Source organism: Hakea prostrata, chromosome 4, assembly GCF_041222555.1.
Source record: "Hakea prostrata isolate BN-2017 chromosome 4, UWA_Hpros_2, whole genome shotgun sequence".
In the NCBI taxonomy this organism is placed as follows: Eukaryota; Viridiplantae; Streptophyta; class Magnoliopsida; order Proteales; family Proteaceae; genus Hakea; species Hakea prostrata.
In genome coordinates, this window is record NC_142603.1 from 30,513,012 (window position 1) to 30,532,972 (window position 19,961).

General features: G+C 38.3%; 1 protein-coding gene across 7 annotated transcripts in view; it reads right to left on the reverse strand.

The window, feature by feature from the left end:
• LOC149018676 (SET domain-containing protein) overlaps window positions 1–18,873 on the reverse strand; it is a 42,801-nt gene extending 23,928 nt beyond the window's left edge. For 3 of the 7 annotated variants that reach the window (XM_089152825.1, XM_089152827.1, XM_089152826.1), the window contains exons 1-6: window positions 18,570–18,873; window positions 17,011–17,115; window positions 5,336–5,464; window positions 4,910–5,201; window positions 4,594–4,712; window positions 4,137–4,269 (exon numbers count right to left, since the gene is read on the reverse strand). In XM_089152825.1, coding sequence (XP_089008951.1) covers window positions 4,137–4,269; window positions 4,594–4,712; window positions 4,910–5,201; window positions 5,336–5,464; window positions 17,011–17,115; window positions 18,570–18,596 — 805 coding nt within the window. In that variant the 5' untranslated portion in view covers window positions 18,597–18,873. Of the gene's footprint in view, window positions 1–4,136; window positions 4,270–4,593; window positions 4,713–4,909; window positions 5,202–5,335; window positions 5,465–17,010; window positions 17,116–18,141; window positions 18,345–18,569 lie in introns of all 7 variants that reach the window. The other 4 variants (XM_089152822.1, XM_089152821.1, XM_089152824.1 and 1 more) reach the window with 4 other exon arrangements.
• Between the last annotated feature and the right edge of the window lie 1,088 nt (window positions 18,874–19,961).

Sequence of the window (19,961 nt, forward strand, 5' to 3'; positions counted from 1 at the left end):
GCAAGTTTTGATAGAATTTTGTTCTATGTATATATCTTGGAGTTGGATGGTTAGAAGAGGGTCAACCTGGGATATAAGGTCACTAGGGCTGGGTAGATGACATACCTAAAGTGCGGGACAGATCTGACGAGTAGATTGGTGTAGATCTGACCTTGAATTTTGTGTCTTGGAAAGATAGAAAATTCAAGACAATTCAAGAAAAATAGAAAATATGGGGTAAGGAGAAGGGGATGGAGTAGGTCACCAAATTCCTAAATGGCGGCTTTGCAGAATGCTTGGGTCAAAAGGAATGGCTTTTTGAAGGCTGTCTATTCAGCCATATCAAGGATTTGGTTATTTCACCAAGAATTTAAGTGTTTCTTCAATCATGGACCTACCAGATTGAACATAATATTGTTGCATAGCAACACCTAAGAAAAGGGACTCAAACTGAGAATCTTTATTGATAATCTGAATTAGGTGCCTAAGCCACCACAGGCATGGATGCCTGGGGACTCCTTGACAACTATGTGGAGTCCTAATCTGATTTGGACCCCAAGCTGAAGCCAAAATGGAAACTTACTGACTTAGACTATGACACTAAAAAGTATAATAAAAACATAAGAAAAGAATAAGAAAAGACTATTATACCCTCATAACTCAAGTTGGGCAGAATTCATGTAATTAGGCCGATTAAACATTTAAACTAATTAACTCACCTATTTTTCGTACTTGGCCTAGACACTTCGGACCCATTTGATACCCACCGAAAAACAGTTTCTGGCATTTCTTGCTTCGAGAAGCAGAAAAATCGGCCAAAAACCATTTGATAAAACCATTTCCTTTTTGATGATCTTTGCAACATAAATTGAAATTTATGAAAAGTTTTGCTTCAAGAAAAACTTTTGACGCAACAACTGTTTCTCGAAGCAAAAATTGGGTGCAGGTTGGGTTTAAGTGAAACCGTTTTAAAAGGGGTACTTAAGGAATTTGGCACTCCAAACATGAAACCCTGCTGAAATCCTCTCAATACTCAGTAAAGGAGCTAGCGACAATGGCTGTGACAAAAAGGCCAAACAAATATCAGCAGCAGAGCCGTCACATGTGCCTCCCCATTTTCATGTCTAAATTTCAGAATTTCCATTAACTTCTGCTTTGTAGTCAATCTACGCCATAGTGTTCTCATGAAAACTAAATCCAACAAATTATCGGATGATTTTATAGTATCACAGAAGAAAATCAACATTTCAACGGTGCCAAATTAGGACAAAGGATGGTTTCCATTTAAAAATGTGTTTAATGTTCACCTTTTAGAAGAAAACAGAGAAAAAGAAATGTAAGAAACAATAGCGAAAAATCTCATTTTCCTCCCACATACAGAGAGAAGAAGAGTATGAGGAAGACGTCGTTCCGATCCCATAATTCGGCTTCAACGAAATAAGGGGCTCACTAATCAAAATCAGTACCTTACAGTTCTCATACTTCAAATTTCACCCGAGAAAAAGATTTGTAGATGTAACTCTTAGAATACTTCCAATGATTCATCCATTGATCATATCTATTGGCGGCTCCAGCATCTCGGATCGTCTGAGAGAGGAGAGACGAATGAAAAAACTCAGCAAGAGTTCTTAAGAATTTGATATTATGATCTGCAGACTCAAATCACATCCAGGGTATGTCGTCATCTTTTCTGCAGCTTGAACTCGATAATCTCAGAGCTCAAGTGAGGTAGAGGGAAAAAGGAAAGAGAATATACAGGGGTTAAAAAACAAAATTGAAATTGTATTGGTTTCAACCATTTGATCTTTAGGTGGATGCGTCATACATCTGTAAAGAACTAGATGAAAACGGATGATACTAGAAATGGACACGATAAAATTCTAGGTGTATAGGTTTTCTAAAATGGATTTGAAGTTGTTCAAAATATGAATGAAGCCATTGATTCTATTTTCTTTACTTTCTCTTTTTACCTTAACTGTGGCTGTTCCATTGTTGTATTAGGATTTTATCAAATGCCTTATGGTATTGTTTCCACTTCCAAAAGCAAGTTTTATAATGTGCCTAAAAAGGTGTTTCTGCTTCCAGAAACACTCAAAACTGTTTTTGGTGCTTCTCAAAGCAGAAACACTTAACGGGTTATCAAACAAGTCCTTAACTTTGAACCCATAGAATAAGCCCAATTATGGCTGTTCAACCCTATGTTGTTCAACAGAGAATAAGACAATTCAGCAATAGATCTGGCAATGGCATCACGGGTGCTCCCACTAATGTAACCCAAGGTCTGGGTTAGATCTACCAGGATCTTCTAGACAGGAAACAGCAATAATTGGGTCTGTTGATAGCAGAAATTAGGGTTTTCAGGAACTAGAAGTCTTCTCCTAAGTGCAGGAAGGTCTGAAAATTGTGCTGGTTTCTTGTTCTCTATCAGGACAGAGAACCGAGTGGGGTGGCCTGAAACAGCAAGGGGGAAGGTTTTCTAGGGCTTGCGGTGTGTAGGGTGCTGCTGGATTGATGTGGCAGCAGGGACAAGGGGTTGGGGAAGGTTGTGCAGGAGAGGGAAGGGGTGGTGAAAGGTCTGTACCTACTTGGGGCTGCTGAGAAGGGGTGAAGGCTGCAGGCCGAAAGCTTGAAGACTGCTTCTTGACTTGATTGCTGAGGTTGGATGCTTGAAGATGAAGAACTAGAATTGCATCAATAATAGCAAATACCCAGCCGCAGGTCACCCCAAGGGATCCCACAATTTTCTCTCAAAGCCAATTCTCAAATCATAATTTTATTCATCAACTCAAGTTGAAAATTGCACTTGATTGACTCCCTTCAAAAACATAATTGACCAAACTTAGGATTCCCTAACTAACGGGGATCCAACAACCTTGCTTCTTGGAGTCTAAGTAAACAAGACTTACTAAACAGGGAGTGAAATAACTGCCTCCCAAAAGAAAACAACTCTAATGATAGGATCCCTTTGGATAAGGAACCCTATCACAACCTACTAACAAACCTTATCACAACTAGCCAACTAACTCCAACTCAACTGGAACTCTAAAATAACTTAAAACTGACTAACCAAAATAAAAATGTAAAATTAGATTCCTGAGCCTAGGATTGAGGGGAGTAAAACTAGACCCATAATCAGCCCTAAAAGTGAAGGGGGAAATTACCAGAACACCCCTGGGGTATCGGCCAGCTTTAAGTGACTTTTTTGGGTCTGGTTTTTGGGCCCAATTTTAAGGGGCCAACCCTGGTTACATCACCCAGTAAACCTCGCGCTGACACAGGAGCCACCTCCTGGACAGAGAATGCATTCACATTTAATTTTTATGCTGTTATTAAATCCTACTGATATATGACTTGCTGTGACTCCTATTTTCAGTTATAGTTTCTGAAATTGATATTTTATTGCTAATACATTAATACAGTTTCAGATTTTTGCTTCTGCTTTATATTTTGTTACTATACAATCAAATATTGGATTCTTAATTGATCTCTAATTACAGCCCCAATTCTGTTCATGATTTTGCAGGTGTTGAGCTATCCTTCTCCAAGATCAATTGATTACTCCATCAGTGCCAATCTGACAGTCAGATTTTGACCACAACTAGCAGCTCTTCTACACAAAAAATTAGACCTTTGACTTGATTGTTGGCTAACTCAGATACACTATTATTTTATTGATACTTATTTAGTTTATTTACTGGTTGAATGAATTTTTTATTTCAAATCAGGTTTTTGTCACTCTTTTCTTTTCTTTTCTTTTCCTTTTTTTTCCCCGCTTTTGCTTTTGTCTTGTGATACGCTTGCATGCTAACCCCCTACTGGATTTCACAGCTTCCAGATTAGCATTGATTAGATACGGGGAGCTCAAAAAGGAAAACTCCCCTGACTATATTATAATTTCAAGTGAAATCAAGAAATATATGAAGCATAAGATACCATTTGATTAACAATTTACACCAAGTTCTTTTCATTAGTGTAAAAACTGTTCCTCTGGATTCTCAAGTAGGGAGATCAAACTGTATTTCTGATTCATGACCACAACAAAATCTCCTGAAGCCAAATCTAGCAGCAGTGTTTTTTGTTTTTTTTTTTTTTTTTTTTTTTTTTTTTTTCTTTTTTTGGGCCAGGGAGGACTACAGACAAAAGAAACAATACCCTACCTGTATTGAATGCTTCAGGCAATGTCTCAAAATAAATCTTGAATTTGGAATCAGAGTTGTACCTCTCCTTCATGCTCCACAACAGTAACATAGTCTCTGATGTGATGGTGTCAATCGTTTTTAATACATGAAACTGAGAGGAAGGAAATATTGGTCAGACCTTCTGATTTTTTGACCATACACTAATGAGGGTGAGAATCACCAGGCAGAAGGATAACTAAACTCCTTCCTAGAGTAGAAAAACTTGCACAGTGGGTACAACAAATAGATTGCTGACAAAATACACCACCAGCAGAAACTAAATAAACATAAAGCATGCATCTAAAAATAATGTCATTTTTTAATCTATAGCATAGATACAAAACCCCAACTAACACAGTCACATGAACTTTTCCTTTTATTGGAAAATCAAAATAGCTGAAGGTTATTATATTGGCTTCTGATTTTTGGAACATACCATGTCAGATTCATAAACAAGCTCCTCACAAATGATCATAGATTCAGGGATCTCTAAAGAAGAGTCACCAATTTTTAGATCTTCCAATGCCACTAATCCTCTTCCAGCTCCTTCAATGTCTACATTACAAATGAAACAAGAAAATGCAACAGATCAATAATTACATTTTATATTCCAGATAATTTTCCAGCATATAGTCATATTTTGAGACCACTTAAGCTGTGAAAGTGATACGCTGCCACCTCAAAAGGACATGTACCCACACAAACAGTATTAATATAAAATTACATGGAGAAAGATCCAGGTGAAAACTTACAAGCAATCTGCAACCTTGTTCTCACACCACGTTTTTTACCCCACTCTAACAAAGCTTCTTCAGGACCACGGCTACACTTTTCAATCCATACTTTTTCGCTATTCTTCTCCCCAAAATCTGTTATCATATCTAATGTAACATCACGTAACTCATGAAGATTACCAATACTCTCATGTGCAGAACCTGAGAGCAAGCTATCAATATGTGAGAGTACTAAGTTGAGTGACTTCAGCTCATTCTTAGGGTCGTAATACTCCAGTGGTAGATCAACTCCGCCAAAGTATAGTGCAGTCTGCATCAACAGAGAAACTTAGAAAAATGGCATACTAATTTATATGATGGACTCAGTCTTGTAGACCATTTCAGAACATATCTGTAGAGTATAAACCACTTGTGGACATGTGGTAGCAGACGACTGCAGTCTACCTCATCCAGGTGTACAATTCTTGCAAACCGAAGAGCTTCTCGCAATGTATCTTTTGCCCACTCTGGTGACTCGGACCTTGTGAGGAAAACCCTTATCTCAGATCCATAACCATTAACTGATAATAAGCTCTGTCAACAGATAGAAAATCCAAAGTTTAACTGTGGGTTAAAGTACAAGCAAAATCCAATTAATTGGATTAGAAAAAGCTATAAAAATAAATAAAAATAAAAAATAAAAAAAAAGTTTGTTAAAAGAAAAGGAGATATAAATATTACTTCTTCAAACATTATATATTTTATATTAAGAAAAAGGGATAAACGAGATGAGCCAAATTTGTTGATTAAGTGGTTAAGCCTGCTAGGAGTATCCTTGTGACATGGTTATCTATGGTATAAGCAGTTATAGCCAATTAAATTTTCATGATGCAAGACAATTAAAGAAAGGCAAGCCATCCTCCATATCCTTTAAACAAATGTTGTACAACCATAATAGCTTGATCTCTGTTCAAAAAAAAAATCTTGATCCACCATTCTTTTGATACATTGCAATATTATATTGCAAAATAAAGATGTTGACACACAATGTTTTTGACCTTACATAACAATTCAAACTTTTGGGATAAGCTTTGTACCAAAGAAGGGGGGTCAATTGATCAATCCATGGGAAGTGCAATAGGGTTCCCTGACATTTTCACCTGCCAAAAGTGTGTGCCACATGAAAGCCATCTGGGTACAGGCTCCCTCACACAGAGGGGAGAGGGTGGATGGGTGTTGATATATTGTAGTCACCCCGAATTAACATCTCAAATTTTAGGATAAGCAGCTGTAATAGAGTTGACAGTTGAAATTTTCCTGCAAACACCTTGCCTTTTAACGTATATGCTTATTAGACTATTTACGATAACACTATTGTTAGAATTTCAGCACCTGCAATCAGCCTAGGGTAGGAAATTTAGAAAGAAGAAAAAGAATAGAAGAAGACTGAAGAAGATGAAGGAGAAGAAAAAAGAGAGAACTTGCATGTATATTTGGCTCTCCCCTGGTACTTCATTTATAATGCAATCAAGTCATAGTTTAGGAAAGTTCCCTACACTGAGTTACAGTAGAAAGGAAAATTACATATTGCATTGAACTCCCAAATCTACTAAAAAGGAAATTATCCTAGGGAAATTACTTGTCAACCAAGCAATAAAAAAAATAAGAAAGTAACTAAAATAGAAAATAGCCAAAATAGAAACCCTGATTTTTCAAAACTTGTGCACCAAAACTGCTGCTCCAAAATAGAAACTTGTGTAATTTGTGCACCAAAGCTATCGTAATTCTTAACACTCCCCCTCAAGTTGGAGTTACATAAAGAAAACTCCAGATTGAACAACAATAATAAACTTGAAAGGCAGCACCAATCTTGAACCGTGCAGTAATAGCAAACACCGATAGTACTTCGCTTAGGAGATAATCAACAGCAACCTAAGTAAACAATTTTCATGTCGAAGGAACCATCCAACAATGAGAATAATAAACAGTGCTGAAGATAAATTGTCCATAAGTATAACAACAACAATTACATCAAGAGCACTATCCAATTAATGCCAGTATTAGGGAGGAATTTCCACACATAAAGATAAAATTTGGACCAAAAGTCGCATATCACAAGGAGGCAAGGTGCAGCTCCAATGTCTACACAGGTAGGCAAGGTGCAGCTCCAATGTCTACCCAAGTAGGTAAGGTACAGCTCCAATGTCCATATAAGCTCTTTACAAGAAGGCAAGTAGTAGGTAAAAGGCAGCAAAGGTTACTGCGGACCGAGTAGGTAATGTATTATGGGTTACTCCAAACCAAGTAGGTAGATTAAGGTAGTATAAGTTACTACACACCAAGTAGGCAGATTAAAGTAGTATAGGATACTATGGACCAAGTAGGTAGATAAAGGTAGTATAAATTACTACAGACCAAGTATGTAAATAAAAGACAATATGTGTTATTGCAAACCAAGTAGGTGGACAAAAGGCTTCAATCTCCCCTTCACGTGTAGACACATGGACAAATAATGACAACCAATAATGTAAATCAGCAATCACTAGGCAACAACTATAGTTGATTCTGATAAATAGGACTGCAATAGCATCGATAGCGATTAAGGTGTACTTTAGAACCCAATAATGTAAGTCAGAAGCATAGTAAATCACATCAGCAGAATAAGTTATTATTCACCAAATAAGCCGAACAGGGCAGCAATAAATCAAACCCAGTAGACCAGGTCCTTTTTTAGTCCAAACACTAACTAGAGCAGCGAAAAACAAGTAAGCAGAATAGTTGTCCTAACAACAGTGGTAACGCCAGTAAAATATGACCCTGACATTGCCAAAAAGGAGCAACGAAAGTGTAAAACATAATCCAAATAAACTCAGAATTTGGTGGAGGTTAATTATGCAATCCCAGAGATCCAAAACAGAGCATATGAATCTTCATTAAGCCATTATGTTGTCTCACATATGAATCTTCATTAAAATTCCATAAGATCTGGATTTGAAGTCGTAACAAAATCTCTGTCTTTAGTAATTATAATAGTAAATACAGATCACATCATAAGGGCAGTAGCAATAACAGTAAAAAATAGTAGAAGTAATATGTTTTCTATTTACTAGAAGATAAGAATCTAAGGTTGATTGTGGTAAACAGATAACAAAATAGCAGCCAAACAATACCCAATCAAAACCCCTATTTACCAGAAGATAAGAGGCTGAAATCAGTTATGGTAGATAGAATATTACCTAGCAAGGGCAATAGTAATCACAATAAGAAGACAAGGGGAAAATAGAGTATTTTGTAGATAGAGAAACATGAAAACTAATAGTGTAATCAACCATGCCAAGCAGTACAGTAAATTCCCAACAGTACTAATAGAAGACCAGTTAAAACACAAAGTATTTCCAATCTATAGGGGAATTCAATATCAGAGGATCTAGCCATCAACAAGAGACCAAACTTGCATAGAAGCTTGCATCCGATATGAAGAACTCTTCCTTAAACAAAATAGCTTCATCTGATGAAAAAAATCAACTGCAACTACTTGAAACCAATAATAGAAGCAATAGCCAGGCAATACAGCATCAACAGAAGTTTTCAGAGTAGAAAAAATCAATAAAACGGGGGAACCAGTAGTATATCTTGCAGCAGAATCAAATACGACATCAGTAATATTTTCCAGAACATAAAACCAATTGAAGAGCAGTAGCAATTGAAGAAATCACATGAAACAAATTTTACCCAGGCAATAGATGCAGTCCAAAGTGGCAAAATAGAGTTGATTGGAAGCAATATAGATTTTCAGGCTGGCGAAGAGCTGTAGCAGGTTAATAGGTCCTCCTGTATCCAAAAACTTCACTAATTTATGGATTCTGCAGTACTGGTTATAGCAAATAGGCAGATCACTCCATGAATTGTGAAGAAGGATCTACTATATCTGATGTAGGATAGCCCTAGGCTAGGGTATTCTACAAGTCAAAGGATCCTAAATCATGAAGGAAGGGGGTTTGCACAGCACAATTGATTTCCATACTTAGATAACTACACCAAATTAAAAATCAGCAAACATGAATATAATTAACATGCAGAAATCAAACTAAAGGGGCTTAAGGAAGAAATCAGATTAATTATCCATCCACAAAAGTAGGCATGAGGGGGTTAGGGCATTTCATCCAAGGGAATAAAGATAACTCAAACAAGTGACAATGTGATCTCTTTTCATTCAATAATGGAATAAGTAATACAATAAATATATTAAACCTAATCCAACTAACAAATAAACAACCAGCAAAGAGGAACCAGTACCAAAGGATAGAACCAGCAGTCAAAGACAATAAAATAGGACTTGTTGCAAGGAGAGAAAAGAAAGCAGGAAGCAAACTCTCGGCAGAGAGGGTACTGTCGTATGAACAAGAAGATAAAAGAAAAGAAATGAAACAAAGAGGTAAGAGAGGAGGGAAGAGAGACTTCCGGCAAAAAAACAGAGGCTGCCGTAGGGTAGCGAAATAAGAGAAAATAAGGAAAAGAGGGAAGAAAAAAGATTTTTCTGCATGAATAGGTCAGATGTGGGGAATGGACTAAAAGAAAAGAAAAAAAATTCAGGACACAAAATATGGCTTCTTTGGGGAAAATAAGAGTAGATCTTTGTAGAGGAAAGAAAGAAGAATTTTTGTGATGTGAAATAAGGGTGAAAGCAAGGAAGAAGCTTACCTAGAGAGGAGGAGGAAGAAGGTTCCAATGTGAGTGAGAACCAAATTTTCGCCCAGACAAAGAAAGGGCTGCAATCGTGCTTTTCTTCTTTTCTTCTTTCATTAATTGTCCTTCTTTTGGCTGGTTACATATTTAAAAGAAAAGCAATAAAAGAAACGACCAAAAATACCCCAATGACACAAGGAAATAAAATAAAATCTAACAATTCTAAATTGTGGAAAGAAAATTCCTAAACTACCCTTACAAAATAACCCACTAGCCCAAATACTAATATATGAAAAAAACATGGTATGCGTACCACGGTCCTAAAGGTCCAAATGACCCTCTCTAGTAGCCAAAACACATGGAAAGGGCCGCCTCCGCCTTTGGTGGTAACGAGGGGTGAGCGGTTGTGGTGTGATGTCCCCATCAATATCATTAATGCAGCAAGAGGTGGCTACACACCAGACAGAAAGACAATAAAAAGAGAATATTGAGAGAGAAGAAGCAGTCCCTAGGCTGATTTAACATGCTCTGATACCATATTAAAATTTCAGCACCTACAATCAGCCTATGGACTGAAATGAAATTTAGAAAAAAGAAGAAGACTGGAGAAGAGAAAAAGAGAAGAGAGAAGATAACGAGAAAAGAGAAGAGCTTGCATGTATATTGGGCTCTCCCTGGATACTTTATTTATAATGTAAAATCAAGTCTTAGTTTACAAAAGTTTCCTAAACTGAGTTACACCAAAAAGGGAAATTACTTATGATAAGCCCCTTATTTCACGAGTCTATACTCGTAAGCAAGGCAGGAGATCCACAAGATCTGCTGATCAATAGTCCAGAAGGGAAGGAAACGGTTGAGAGATTCAGAGGAGATTCAGAAGTTCAGATTGCCTTATAGGAATAGATTTGGGATGAATCTACGGCGGGTTATTGTAGGCAAGTATTTGCTATTAATATTGGGAAGGAGGAGTAGATTAGTTTCATGTTTTTAGTTATCAAGGGAGATAAGGGTGAGGGCTAATGCTCTCGGGTAGCTATAGGGACACCTACTGCTAGTAGTGTGCTTTGTTCTTTGATTCAGCATTATAATAAATAACTAGTATTTTCTACTATCTTTTCGGTGTTGATCCTCCATTGTTGAGCTATTGAATTTGGGGCTTAACAAATTGGTATCAAAGCTAATCGATTCCAAGGGAATGGCAAAGAGCTGAATGGAGCAACGGGTAGAAGAACTGGAAACGATCGTGAAGGAGACACAAGGACAGGTAGGAATCTTAGCACAACAAATAGAAAAGGGAGAAAAGGCCAATGACGAATTTAGAGAAGAACTGAGATTTATGTTTTCAAAAGGGAAGTTAGTCGATAATCTAACAGCAGAGGAAATTGAAATTGAAGGCACACCAGATCACAACGCGAGAATGGGTACAGCAGAAAAATCAAGAGATTTTCTCCCCAGGCAACTTGAAATGCCGACTTTTCTAGGAGAAGACCCTATGGGATGGATCGCAAGTTCGATCTGTATAGATTGAGCGAAGGAGAGAAACTTCGAACTGCAACACTGTGTTTTGAAGGAGTAGCGTTGGGATGGATACGCTCCCGCAAACTTCAGCAACTGTTGCTATCATGGAAAGGACTGAAAGAAGCAATGATTCAGAGGTTTAGTTCGACACAAATGAAGACCCCCCCAAGAGACATTGATCACCCATAAACAAACTGGAACGTTTGCAGCATATAGAGATGGATTCAAGCTCCTTACGGCGGCTGCCAGATCTGTAGACAATGAGCGGTTAAAAGGTGTTTTTCTCGCAGGGTTAAATGAAGATATAAGAGCTGAAGTACGGTTATTTGGACCCACTACTTTGGGCCAAATAATGGACCTGACCCAAGCAGTGGAAGCCAAAAACTGGGTGGGTAAGTTCAATAAGAAAGCTTCTTGGGCCCAGCCCATTCAATCAGCCCAAAGCCCGACCCAACGCCACATTCAATTGGGCCCGACCAATAACAATAATAAAGGAACCGAAACACATCACGAGTCCAACCAAGGAGTCGGATCGAACCAAGGGAGCAACATACCAATTCGCCCAAACCAGAGAACTGAACCGTCATCTTCCTCTGCTCATTCTCGATCTGCAGCGACTTCAGCAGTGGGAAACACCAGTCGTTCGCGGTGGTTGTCCCAGGAGTAAATCAAAGAGAAAATGGAAAAGGGCGTATGCTTTAGGTGCGACGCTCCATATACCAAGGGCCATCGATGTACTCTGAAACAGTTGAAGCTGTTGCTGTTACACGATGAAGACGAGCCAAATCTCGCGGAAGAGACCGAGGGTGACGGTGGAGAAGTCGAAACCGAACCACTGCTGGAGATAGAGCTCTCTCACACTTCTTTGGTAGGAATCGATTCTCCTCATACACTGAAACTGAAAGGGCAGATCCACGGCTGCGATGTCGTCGTTTTGGTTGATTGTGGTGCAACACGTAATTTTGTCGCGCAAGAGCTAGTGGAACCGTTAGGGCTGGAAGCATGGTTATTAAAGTGGCCGCCTAGGTGCGCCTAAGCGGCTGCCTAGGCAGCAAAGCCGTTTTTGAACCGCTTAACTAACAGGCTGATTTCTTGCTTAGGCACTACCGCTTTGCCGCCTTTTGCACCATATTGCCGCCTAGATGCTAAAGTAAACGTTTTTTTTACATTTTGTAATTTGTGCATATTATTTTTCTTTTTTTAATCATAATTTATTCTACAATGCCGTATATAAATTTAAATATGTGAGCCATTTTGGAATCGAGGCCCAATTTGCAAATGAACTCGTCGGCAAACAGAATGTGAAGCATGAGCTATATTCAACATTGATAATCAATAAATCATTAAATAAACAATAACTTGGAAATCGGAATAATGAGATCTAATAATTTATCATGTCAGCACTGTTTGGTTAAAAAAAGGGAAAAATCTATACATCAATTCTGATTACTGATCTATGTACAAGAGTATAAGACACTTATTTGGCATCGCACTATCATAGAGGTAAGTAAGAATGTAAAATTACTACTTTCATTTTCATTTTTCACATTGATTACTGATATAGTACATACTATATAATTATTGTTATGAATCTTATGATGCTTGATGAGATGAAGCTATGTTTTTAATCTTTTTTTGGATAATTTTCATAATTGTGATTCTTGAATTTTTTTTATTTTTATTTTTATGAATGTGATTGTTGAATGTTTGTTTAGTACTTTAGTTTATTATAAAAAGTATTTATATTAAAAAGTAGTTTAAAAGTAGTTATATTAAAAATATTGACTAAACCGCTTTGGTCGCTTTAAAGCCGCCTAAGCGCCGCTTAGTCGCCTAATTGCCAAGACGGAGCCCCAATCGCTCTGGTCACTTTACCACTTTAATAACCTTGTCTGGAAGTACAGAAGGACATTCAGGTAGCTTTGGGAGACGGCATGATTAACAGAGGGATTGGGGTTTGTCGAAATGTCTCGATTAACATAGGTGGTGAGATTTTCGTACAAAGTTTTTACCCATTCAAATTGGGCAGTATTGACGCCATCCTGGGTGTCGAATGGTTGCAAACATTAGGAGAGGTGCGAAGTAATTGGCGTCTGAAAACTATGAGTTTTGAATGGCGAGGTCGACTAGTAAAGCTGAGGGAGACCCAACCTTATTAAGGCTGGAAACAATATTGAAAAATGTGTTGCAATCTGTACGGGCAAGTGGTGATGGCTACTGGCTGCAACCTCAACTCACGGAAGGGGAAGCTAGGGAAATCCAGGTGAATGAGGCTATATCAAGTCTGTTAGGCGAGTTTGTACATTTGTTCGAAGACCCCACAGGGTTTCCACCTCGGCGACCACAAGATCACCGGATACGACTAGCCGAAGGAAGTACACCGCCTAATATCCCGCCTTATCGCTACCCGCACTCACTGAAGAACAAGATTGAGAGGTTAGTGCAGGAAATGTTGACTGCAGATCTGATATGGCCTAGTGTAAGTCCTTACTCTAGTTTGATCTTGCTGGTAAGAAAGACGGATGGAGGCTGGAGGTTTTGTGTGGATTATCAGGCTTTAAATAAGCTTACCGTTCCTGACAAATTTCCTATTCCAGCAATCGATGAATTGTTGGATGAATTAGGAGGCGCCACAGTGTTCACCAAGCTTGACTTAAAATCCGATTATCATCAGATCAAGATGGCGGAAGAGGATGAGGAAAAAAGGGCTTTTCGGACCCATAATGGACATTATGAATTTCTCGTGATGCCATTTGGGCTTTCGAATGCCCCAGCCACATTCCAATCACTTATGAATGAGGTATTTTGTGAGCATTTACGAAAATTCATTTTGGTGTTTTTTGATGATATTCTGGTGTATAGAAGCCAGCAGGAACATGAAGGAGCATGTGGGTCACTTACGCATTACTTTTGAGCAAGGTTTAAAGTATCAGTATCAAGTATTGTATTGGTAAGGTGATTTTAAGAGATGTATCGTCCTGTATCGAGTATTGTATCGCTCTGACTAGTGTATTTTAGTGTAATTCAATGGAGAGACGTATCGAGATGTATCGTATCGATTGGGTCAAATATGGATACGTATCGGCTAGTATCGTATGGTATCGTGGGATACTTTAAACAACGCTTTTGAGTTGCTCACACAACACAACCTTGTAGTCAACCAAAAAAAATGCATGTTTGGAGTTGACACACTGGAGTATTTAGGGCACATCATCTCTAAAGAAGGAGTGGCAGCCAATCCCTGGAAAATCAAGAGTATGGTGGAGTGGCCCCAACCAAAGAACCTTAAGGTCCTTCGGGGATTTCTAGGGTTAACCGGGTACTACATCAGATTTGTCAAAGATTACGGAAGATCGCTGCACCATTCACTGACTTGATGAAAAAAGATGCATTTCAGTGGAGTGAAGCGACCACAAGGCGTTTAACGCGTTGAAGACAGCCATGACTACCGTTCCCTCGTTAGTTATGCCAAATTCCACAAAGGAGTTTTTGGTAGAGACGCATACTTCCGGGTTTCGGTTAGGTGCGGTACTAATGCAAGAAGGCCACCCGATTGCTTACTGGAGTCAGGTGTTATCCTCTCGAGCACAAACCAAGTCCGTGTATGAAAAAGAATTAATGGCAATGGTACTAGCCATCCAGAAATGGCGTCATTACTTGATGGGGAGACACTTCAAGGTGAGGATTGACCAAAAAAGTCTAAAATTTTTGCTAGATCAGCATGTCATTGCAACGGATCAACAAAAGTGGGTTATGAAGCTGTTGGGATTTGATTTTGAAATTCTTTGTTGTCCGGGAAGTGAGAATAGAGCTGCCGACGCCCTCTCACGCCAGTCGGATGGTGACATGCAGCTCTCCTCTATATCCACAGCCATATGGCCAGAGAGCAAAGGGTTAGATGAGGCAGTACACGCCTTGGACCGTTACCGGAAGATTGTTCAAGCTTTGTTGAAGGGATCTCAGGACCACCCCAATTGGGGACACTTCTTTATAAGAACAGGTTAGTCATACCTGAGGGATCACCACTGATTCTCAAGCTGCTGGCGAAGTATCATTCCACACCAATGGGGGGCATTCAGGGTTCTTGCGAACTTACAAGCAATTGGCAGCGGTGGTATATTGGGTAGGAATGAAAACAGTTGTCCGGGATTTTGTGGCTAGTTGTGATGCTCGTCAATGCAGTAAATATCAAGCCATGAAGCCCGCTGGTCTCCTTCAACCTCTGCCACTTCTGGAACGCATTTGGGAGGATATCAGTATGAATTTTATTGGTGGGCTACCCAAGACTAAGGGTGGGATACGGTGCTTGTCATAGTTGACCGTCTCTCCAACTACGCTCACTTCCTTGCTCTTTCCCACCCTTACTCTGCCAAGGATGTGGCTATCTTGTTTAGTAAGGAAGTCATCCGGTTGCATGGTTTCCCTCGATCATTGTTTCTGACCGCGATCGCGTTTTCCTCAGTAACTTTTGGCTGGAGCTCTTCAAATTGGCAGGCACCAACCTGAAGTTCAGTAGTGCCTACCATCCTCAAATGGATGGCCAAACGGAGGTGGTAATCGCAGCCTTGAGGTTTACCTCCGATGCTTCTGCGCTCGCTAACTGAAGGATTGGATTCATTGGCTATCGTGGGCGGAGTATTGGTACAACACGACATTTCATTCAGCCACTAAAATGACTCCGTTCCAAGTTGTATATGGACGTGCCCCACCATCTCTTTTGCGTTGGGAGGATGGTCGCTCAAAAGTTGATGAGGTCGATGTGTTCCTTGGGGATTGGAATCGAGTGTTGGATGACCTCAAATCAAACCTACAGGTGGCCCAAGATCAGATGCGTGCTTCAACAAATAACCATCGCAGGGAGGTGCATTATCAAGTGGGGGATGCAGTTTTCCTTAAACTTCAGCCTTATCGCTTCCACAAACTTGCAAAACGACCCAATGAAAAATCCAGCCATCGCTTTTACGGGCCATACCAGATCATTGAGCAAGTGGGACAAGCTGCCTATCGTCTACGTTTACCTGTTGATTCAAGAATCCATCTGGTGTTTCATGTTTCACAGCTGAAGAAAGCAATTGGCCAGCTATCACCCAACAACCACTTCCGTCTGGTTTGCAGGGGAACGGCGAGTTGCTGCTCACCCCAGAAGCCTTGGTCAACTTTCATTTCTCTCCTCAAGGGATGCTGGAGGTTTTGATTCAATGGAAAGGGCTGCCTCCGTGTGAAATACTTGGGATCTTTTTTATGAGATGCAGTCCCAATTTCCAGACTTTCACCTTGAGGACAAGGTGAAACTGTTGGGGGGGGAGTATTGATAAGCCCCTTATTTCACGAGTCTATACTTGTAAGCAAGGCAGGAGATCCACAAGATCTGCTGATCAACAGTCCAGAAGGGAAGGAAACGGTTGAGAGATTCAGAGGAGATTCAGAAGTTCAAATTGCCGTATAGGAATAGATTTGGGATGATTCTAAGACAAGTTATTGTAGGCAAGTATTTACTATTAATATTGGGAAGGAGGAGTAGGTTAGTTTCATGTTTTTAGTTATCAAGGGAAATAAGAGTGAGGGCTAATGCTCTCGAGTAGCTGTAGGGACACCTACTACTAGTAGTGTGCTTTGTTCTTTGATTCAGCATTATAATAAATAACTAGTATTTTCTACTATCTTTTCGGTGTTGATCCACCATTGTTGAGCTACTGAATTGGGGGCTTAACAACATATTGCATTGAATCTCCCAAACATACTAAAAAGGAAACCATCCTAGAGAGATTATTTATCAACCAAGAATTAAGAAAATTAGAAAGTAACCAAAACAGAAAGAAACTAAAATAGAAAATAAGCAAAATAGAAACTCTGCTTCAAACTTTGTGCACCAAGGCTGCTGCAATTCTCAACAAGTATAAAAAAGAAAATTTGGATGCATAAAACCAAATACTCACCATAAGAAATCTTACCTTCTTTTTCTCAATCAAAGGATCACTCTCAGAGAGTTTAAAAACTAATGAATAACCATCACTCTTTATCTCCTCAATAGGTAAATGCACCTGCATGATAATCAAGATAATTTTAAAAACATTATTGAGTTCCAAATTTAAAAAGGAAATCCCTTCCGTTTACAGTTTTCTAATTTCAGGATAATAACGACAACCAAGAATAAAAAAAGAGCATCAAGTCGCAAGGCTTCTGCTAATGCACTGCTAATGCAGGATCTGTAAGGGTCAATGGTATATGTTTTGTACCTCTTCTTTGCAGGAGAGGCTGTCTAAAAGCAAGCTTGATTGTTCATACTTGTTAGTTAAGGTTCTACTTGACATTTTTTATTTTTCTTTACTTTCAAATAACATTTTGAATAATAATAAATAAATAGTCCAAAAATAAAGTTTAATTTTTCACTGCAATCAATACAGGATCTAGATGACCTTACTTATTTTCTTTATTTTCACCAATAACATTCTTAAGATAATAGGTAAGAGAACAAGAAACATAAACAAAAAGGGTAAGAAAATAAAATAGTAAAATAATGAGAGGGTAAGGGAAACATAATATTCAATGAGCTTCCAAATAATAAATTTTTAAATTATTCATCTTCGATTACCACATACATAAAAATTTTGTTAAGATTGCTAATGTGAAACAAAACACAGGGTACAAAGATTAAACATACCACAGCTGTTGATGTTACTTTTTCCTAACCAATTACTTTAGATGATAGAACTGAAAAAAGGGGAAAGGGAACAGGAGTGGCGGCAGCAATTCAAGTGAGCTGCAAATTAAATGTAAGTTCTTCCTCAGTAGACTTGTTCAGCCTCAAGAATATACCAACCAGCCCTCCCAAACAAAGAAAGGAAGACAATAAGAAAATAACATATTAATTTACATTAAAGGGGGAAAAAAACAGATAACTGTAAGAACAAATATGAAAAACGTTTGAGAACAAGTTGGTATTTAGAAGATAATAGCATCCAAGGACTTCCATGCTCAATAAATGCCATATCCAGTTTGAATCAGTTCTGTACTGATATATCTTTCCAACTACTAAAAATTCACAATAAGAAGCCCACAATGCATACCCAATAATGGAGCATACACCAAGAAAACCACAAGTTCTCCCGTACTGCAATGTTTCAATGACTTTCCCTGGTTTTCTTCTACAGATCATGACCAACCAAAAACCGCAAGTTCTCCTCCTATTTCCTCCCCCATCGGAATAAAAAAAAATTCATAATTCCCGGGTCACCATTTTTTCCTCCTTCGATAGGTTACCATTCTTTAACTGCAGATACACCCAAGTGGAACAATACGTACATTAATTAGTTCATGTTTCTTACATAATCTTCAAAGTCATTCTCTCTATTTCCTATCATTAATGACCCACTTGAGTTTTCTGAGCCCAGCAGTTCCACCCACATCCAGGAAAAGGGAAAACAAAATTGGCAAAACTAATTATGTATGGTAAGATGAACATTTCAAAAATGAAAATTCAAGAAGTAAGGCTTACCCTGGCGTCGTCCCTCAGACTCTCCATGCTCTAATCAAACCACAGGCGGAAAAAATAGAACAGAAAGAGAACGTAGAAATGACGTGGGAACTAAAAACGGGGAGAGTCAAGACTAGACAGGCCTCACAGTAAGAGGAAAGCTAGGGTTCATCTGGATTGTTAAAACTGGAGGGGCCGGTCTGGAGTCTGCTGACTCTGCTTCATGTTAGCTAAACCCGGTTCTGCATGATGAATTCAGGGCCACAGCCTTCAGGTCACCTGGGCCAACGATGTGCTTGGGGTATTTTTCATCTTCTCTTCAGTTCTTTCCATTTCTCGCCTTTAACGGATGTGAAGTCTTTTTTTTTTTTTTTTTTTTTTTTTTATGTTCTCTTATTTCTTCCTCTATTTTTTCTTTTTTTTTTTTTTTTTTTTTTTTTTTTTTTTTTTTTTTTTTCTTTTTTTTTTTTTTTCTTCTTCTTCTTTTGTAAGAAGAAGTTAAGTCATAATCTGCTACAGTTATGACCTATAGAAGGTGAAGCCTCACTGCTATCCTTCCCATTGGCGACATTTTTCTTCCCGGCTGTGACATTCTTATGCTATAATCACTTTTTTTTTCATAAACACAACCACCAACATTAGTAGAAGTACTATACATTCAATAAATTCACACATCCAATAGCAAAAATACAATGAAATCAGAAAGATAAAAAGAGCAAAAAGATGAGAAGCTCAAAAAAAGAGATAGCAACACATTATACCGAAGGTTCAAACTCCTCAAATCAAACTCCGAATGAACCACAAAATACATTACATAATATCTATCATGGTTCATTTAGATTTTTTTTTTTTTTGGGAAAAGCATATCTACCTTTTATGATATACTAAGGTAGTACGTTAATAGGATAGACCTAGAATCACAGTTGTTAATCTAACCTAGAGTCGGGTGAATAGATTACAACTAGTGAATTAGCCTAGTTTCTTAATTTATTATAAATTTATAATCAAATTGGCAATAAAATAAATTAAGCAAATTACAATCAATCACAACACATATTTTACAATAATTCAACTTTTCAAGTCTACATGCACTCCTCTCTTTGCCTCAAGAAAATATTCCTACTAGTGATTTCTTTCAATACAATGGGTAGATAATCAAAATCTTGCAAATCTTTGTTGATCAAGAGCAAGAACACCCTTTACAATCTTTATTTAAATAGGGCAAAAGTATCATCTACAATATTTGTTTATCTTAGAGCAAGAGCACCATCAATCAATTCTAATCTACTTATATTATAATAAAAGCAATCAACTATAAGAGTATGCTTAGTGTAAGGGTAATCTGGTAATTGGTTCATTTCGGGTTGAGCCAGTTCCTCTTGGACCGGCTTGGTTCATATGTTGTATATATCC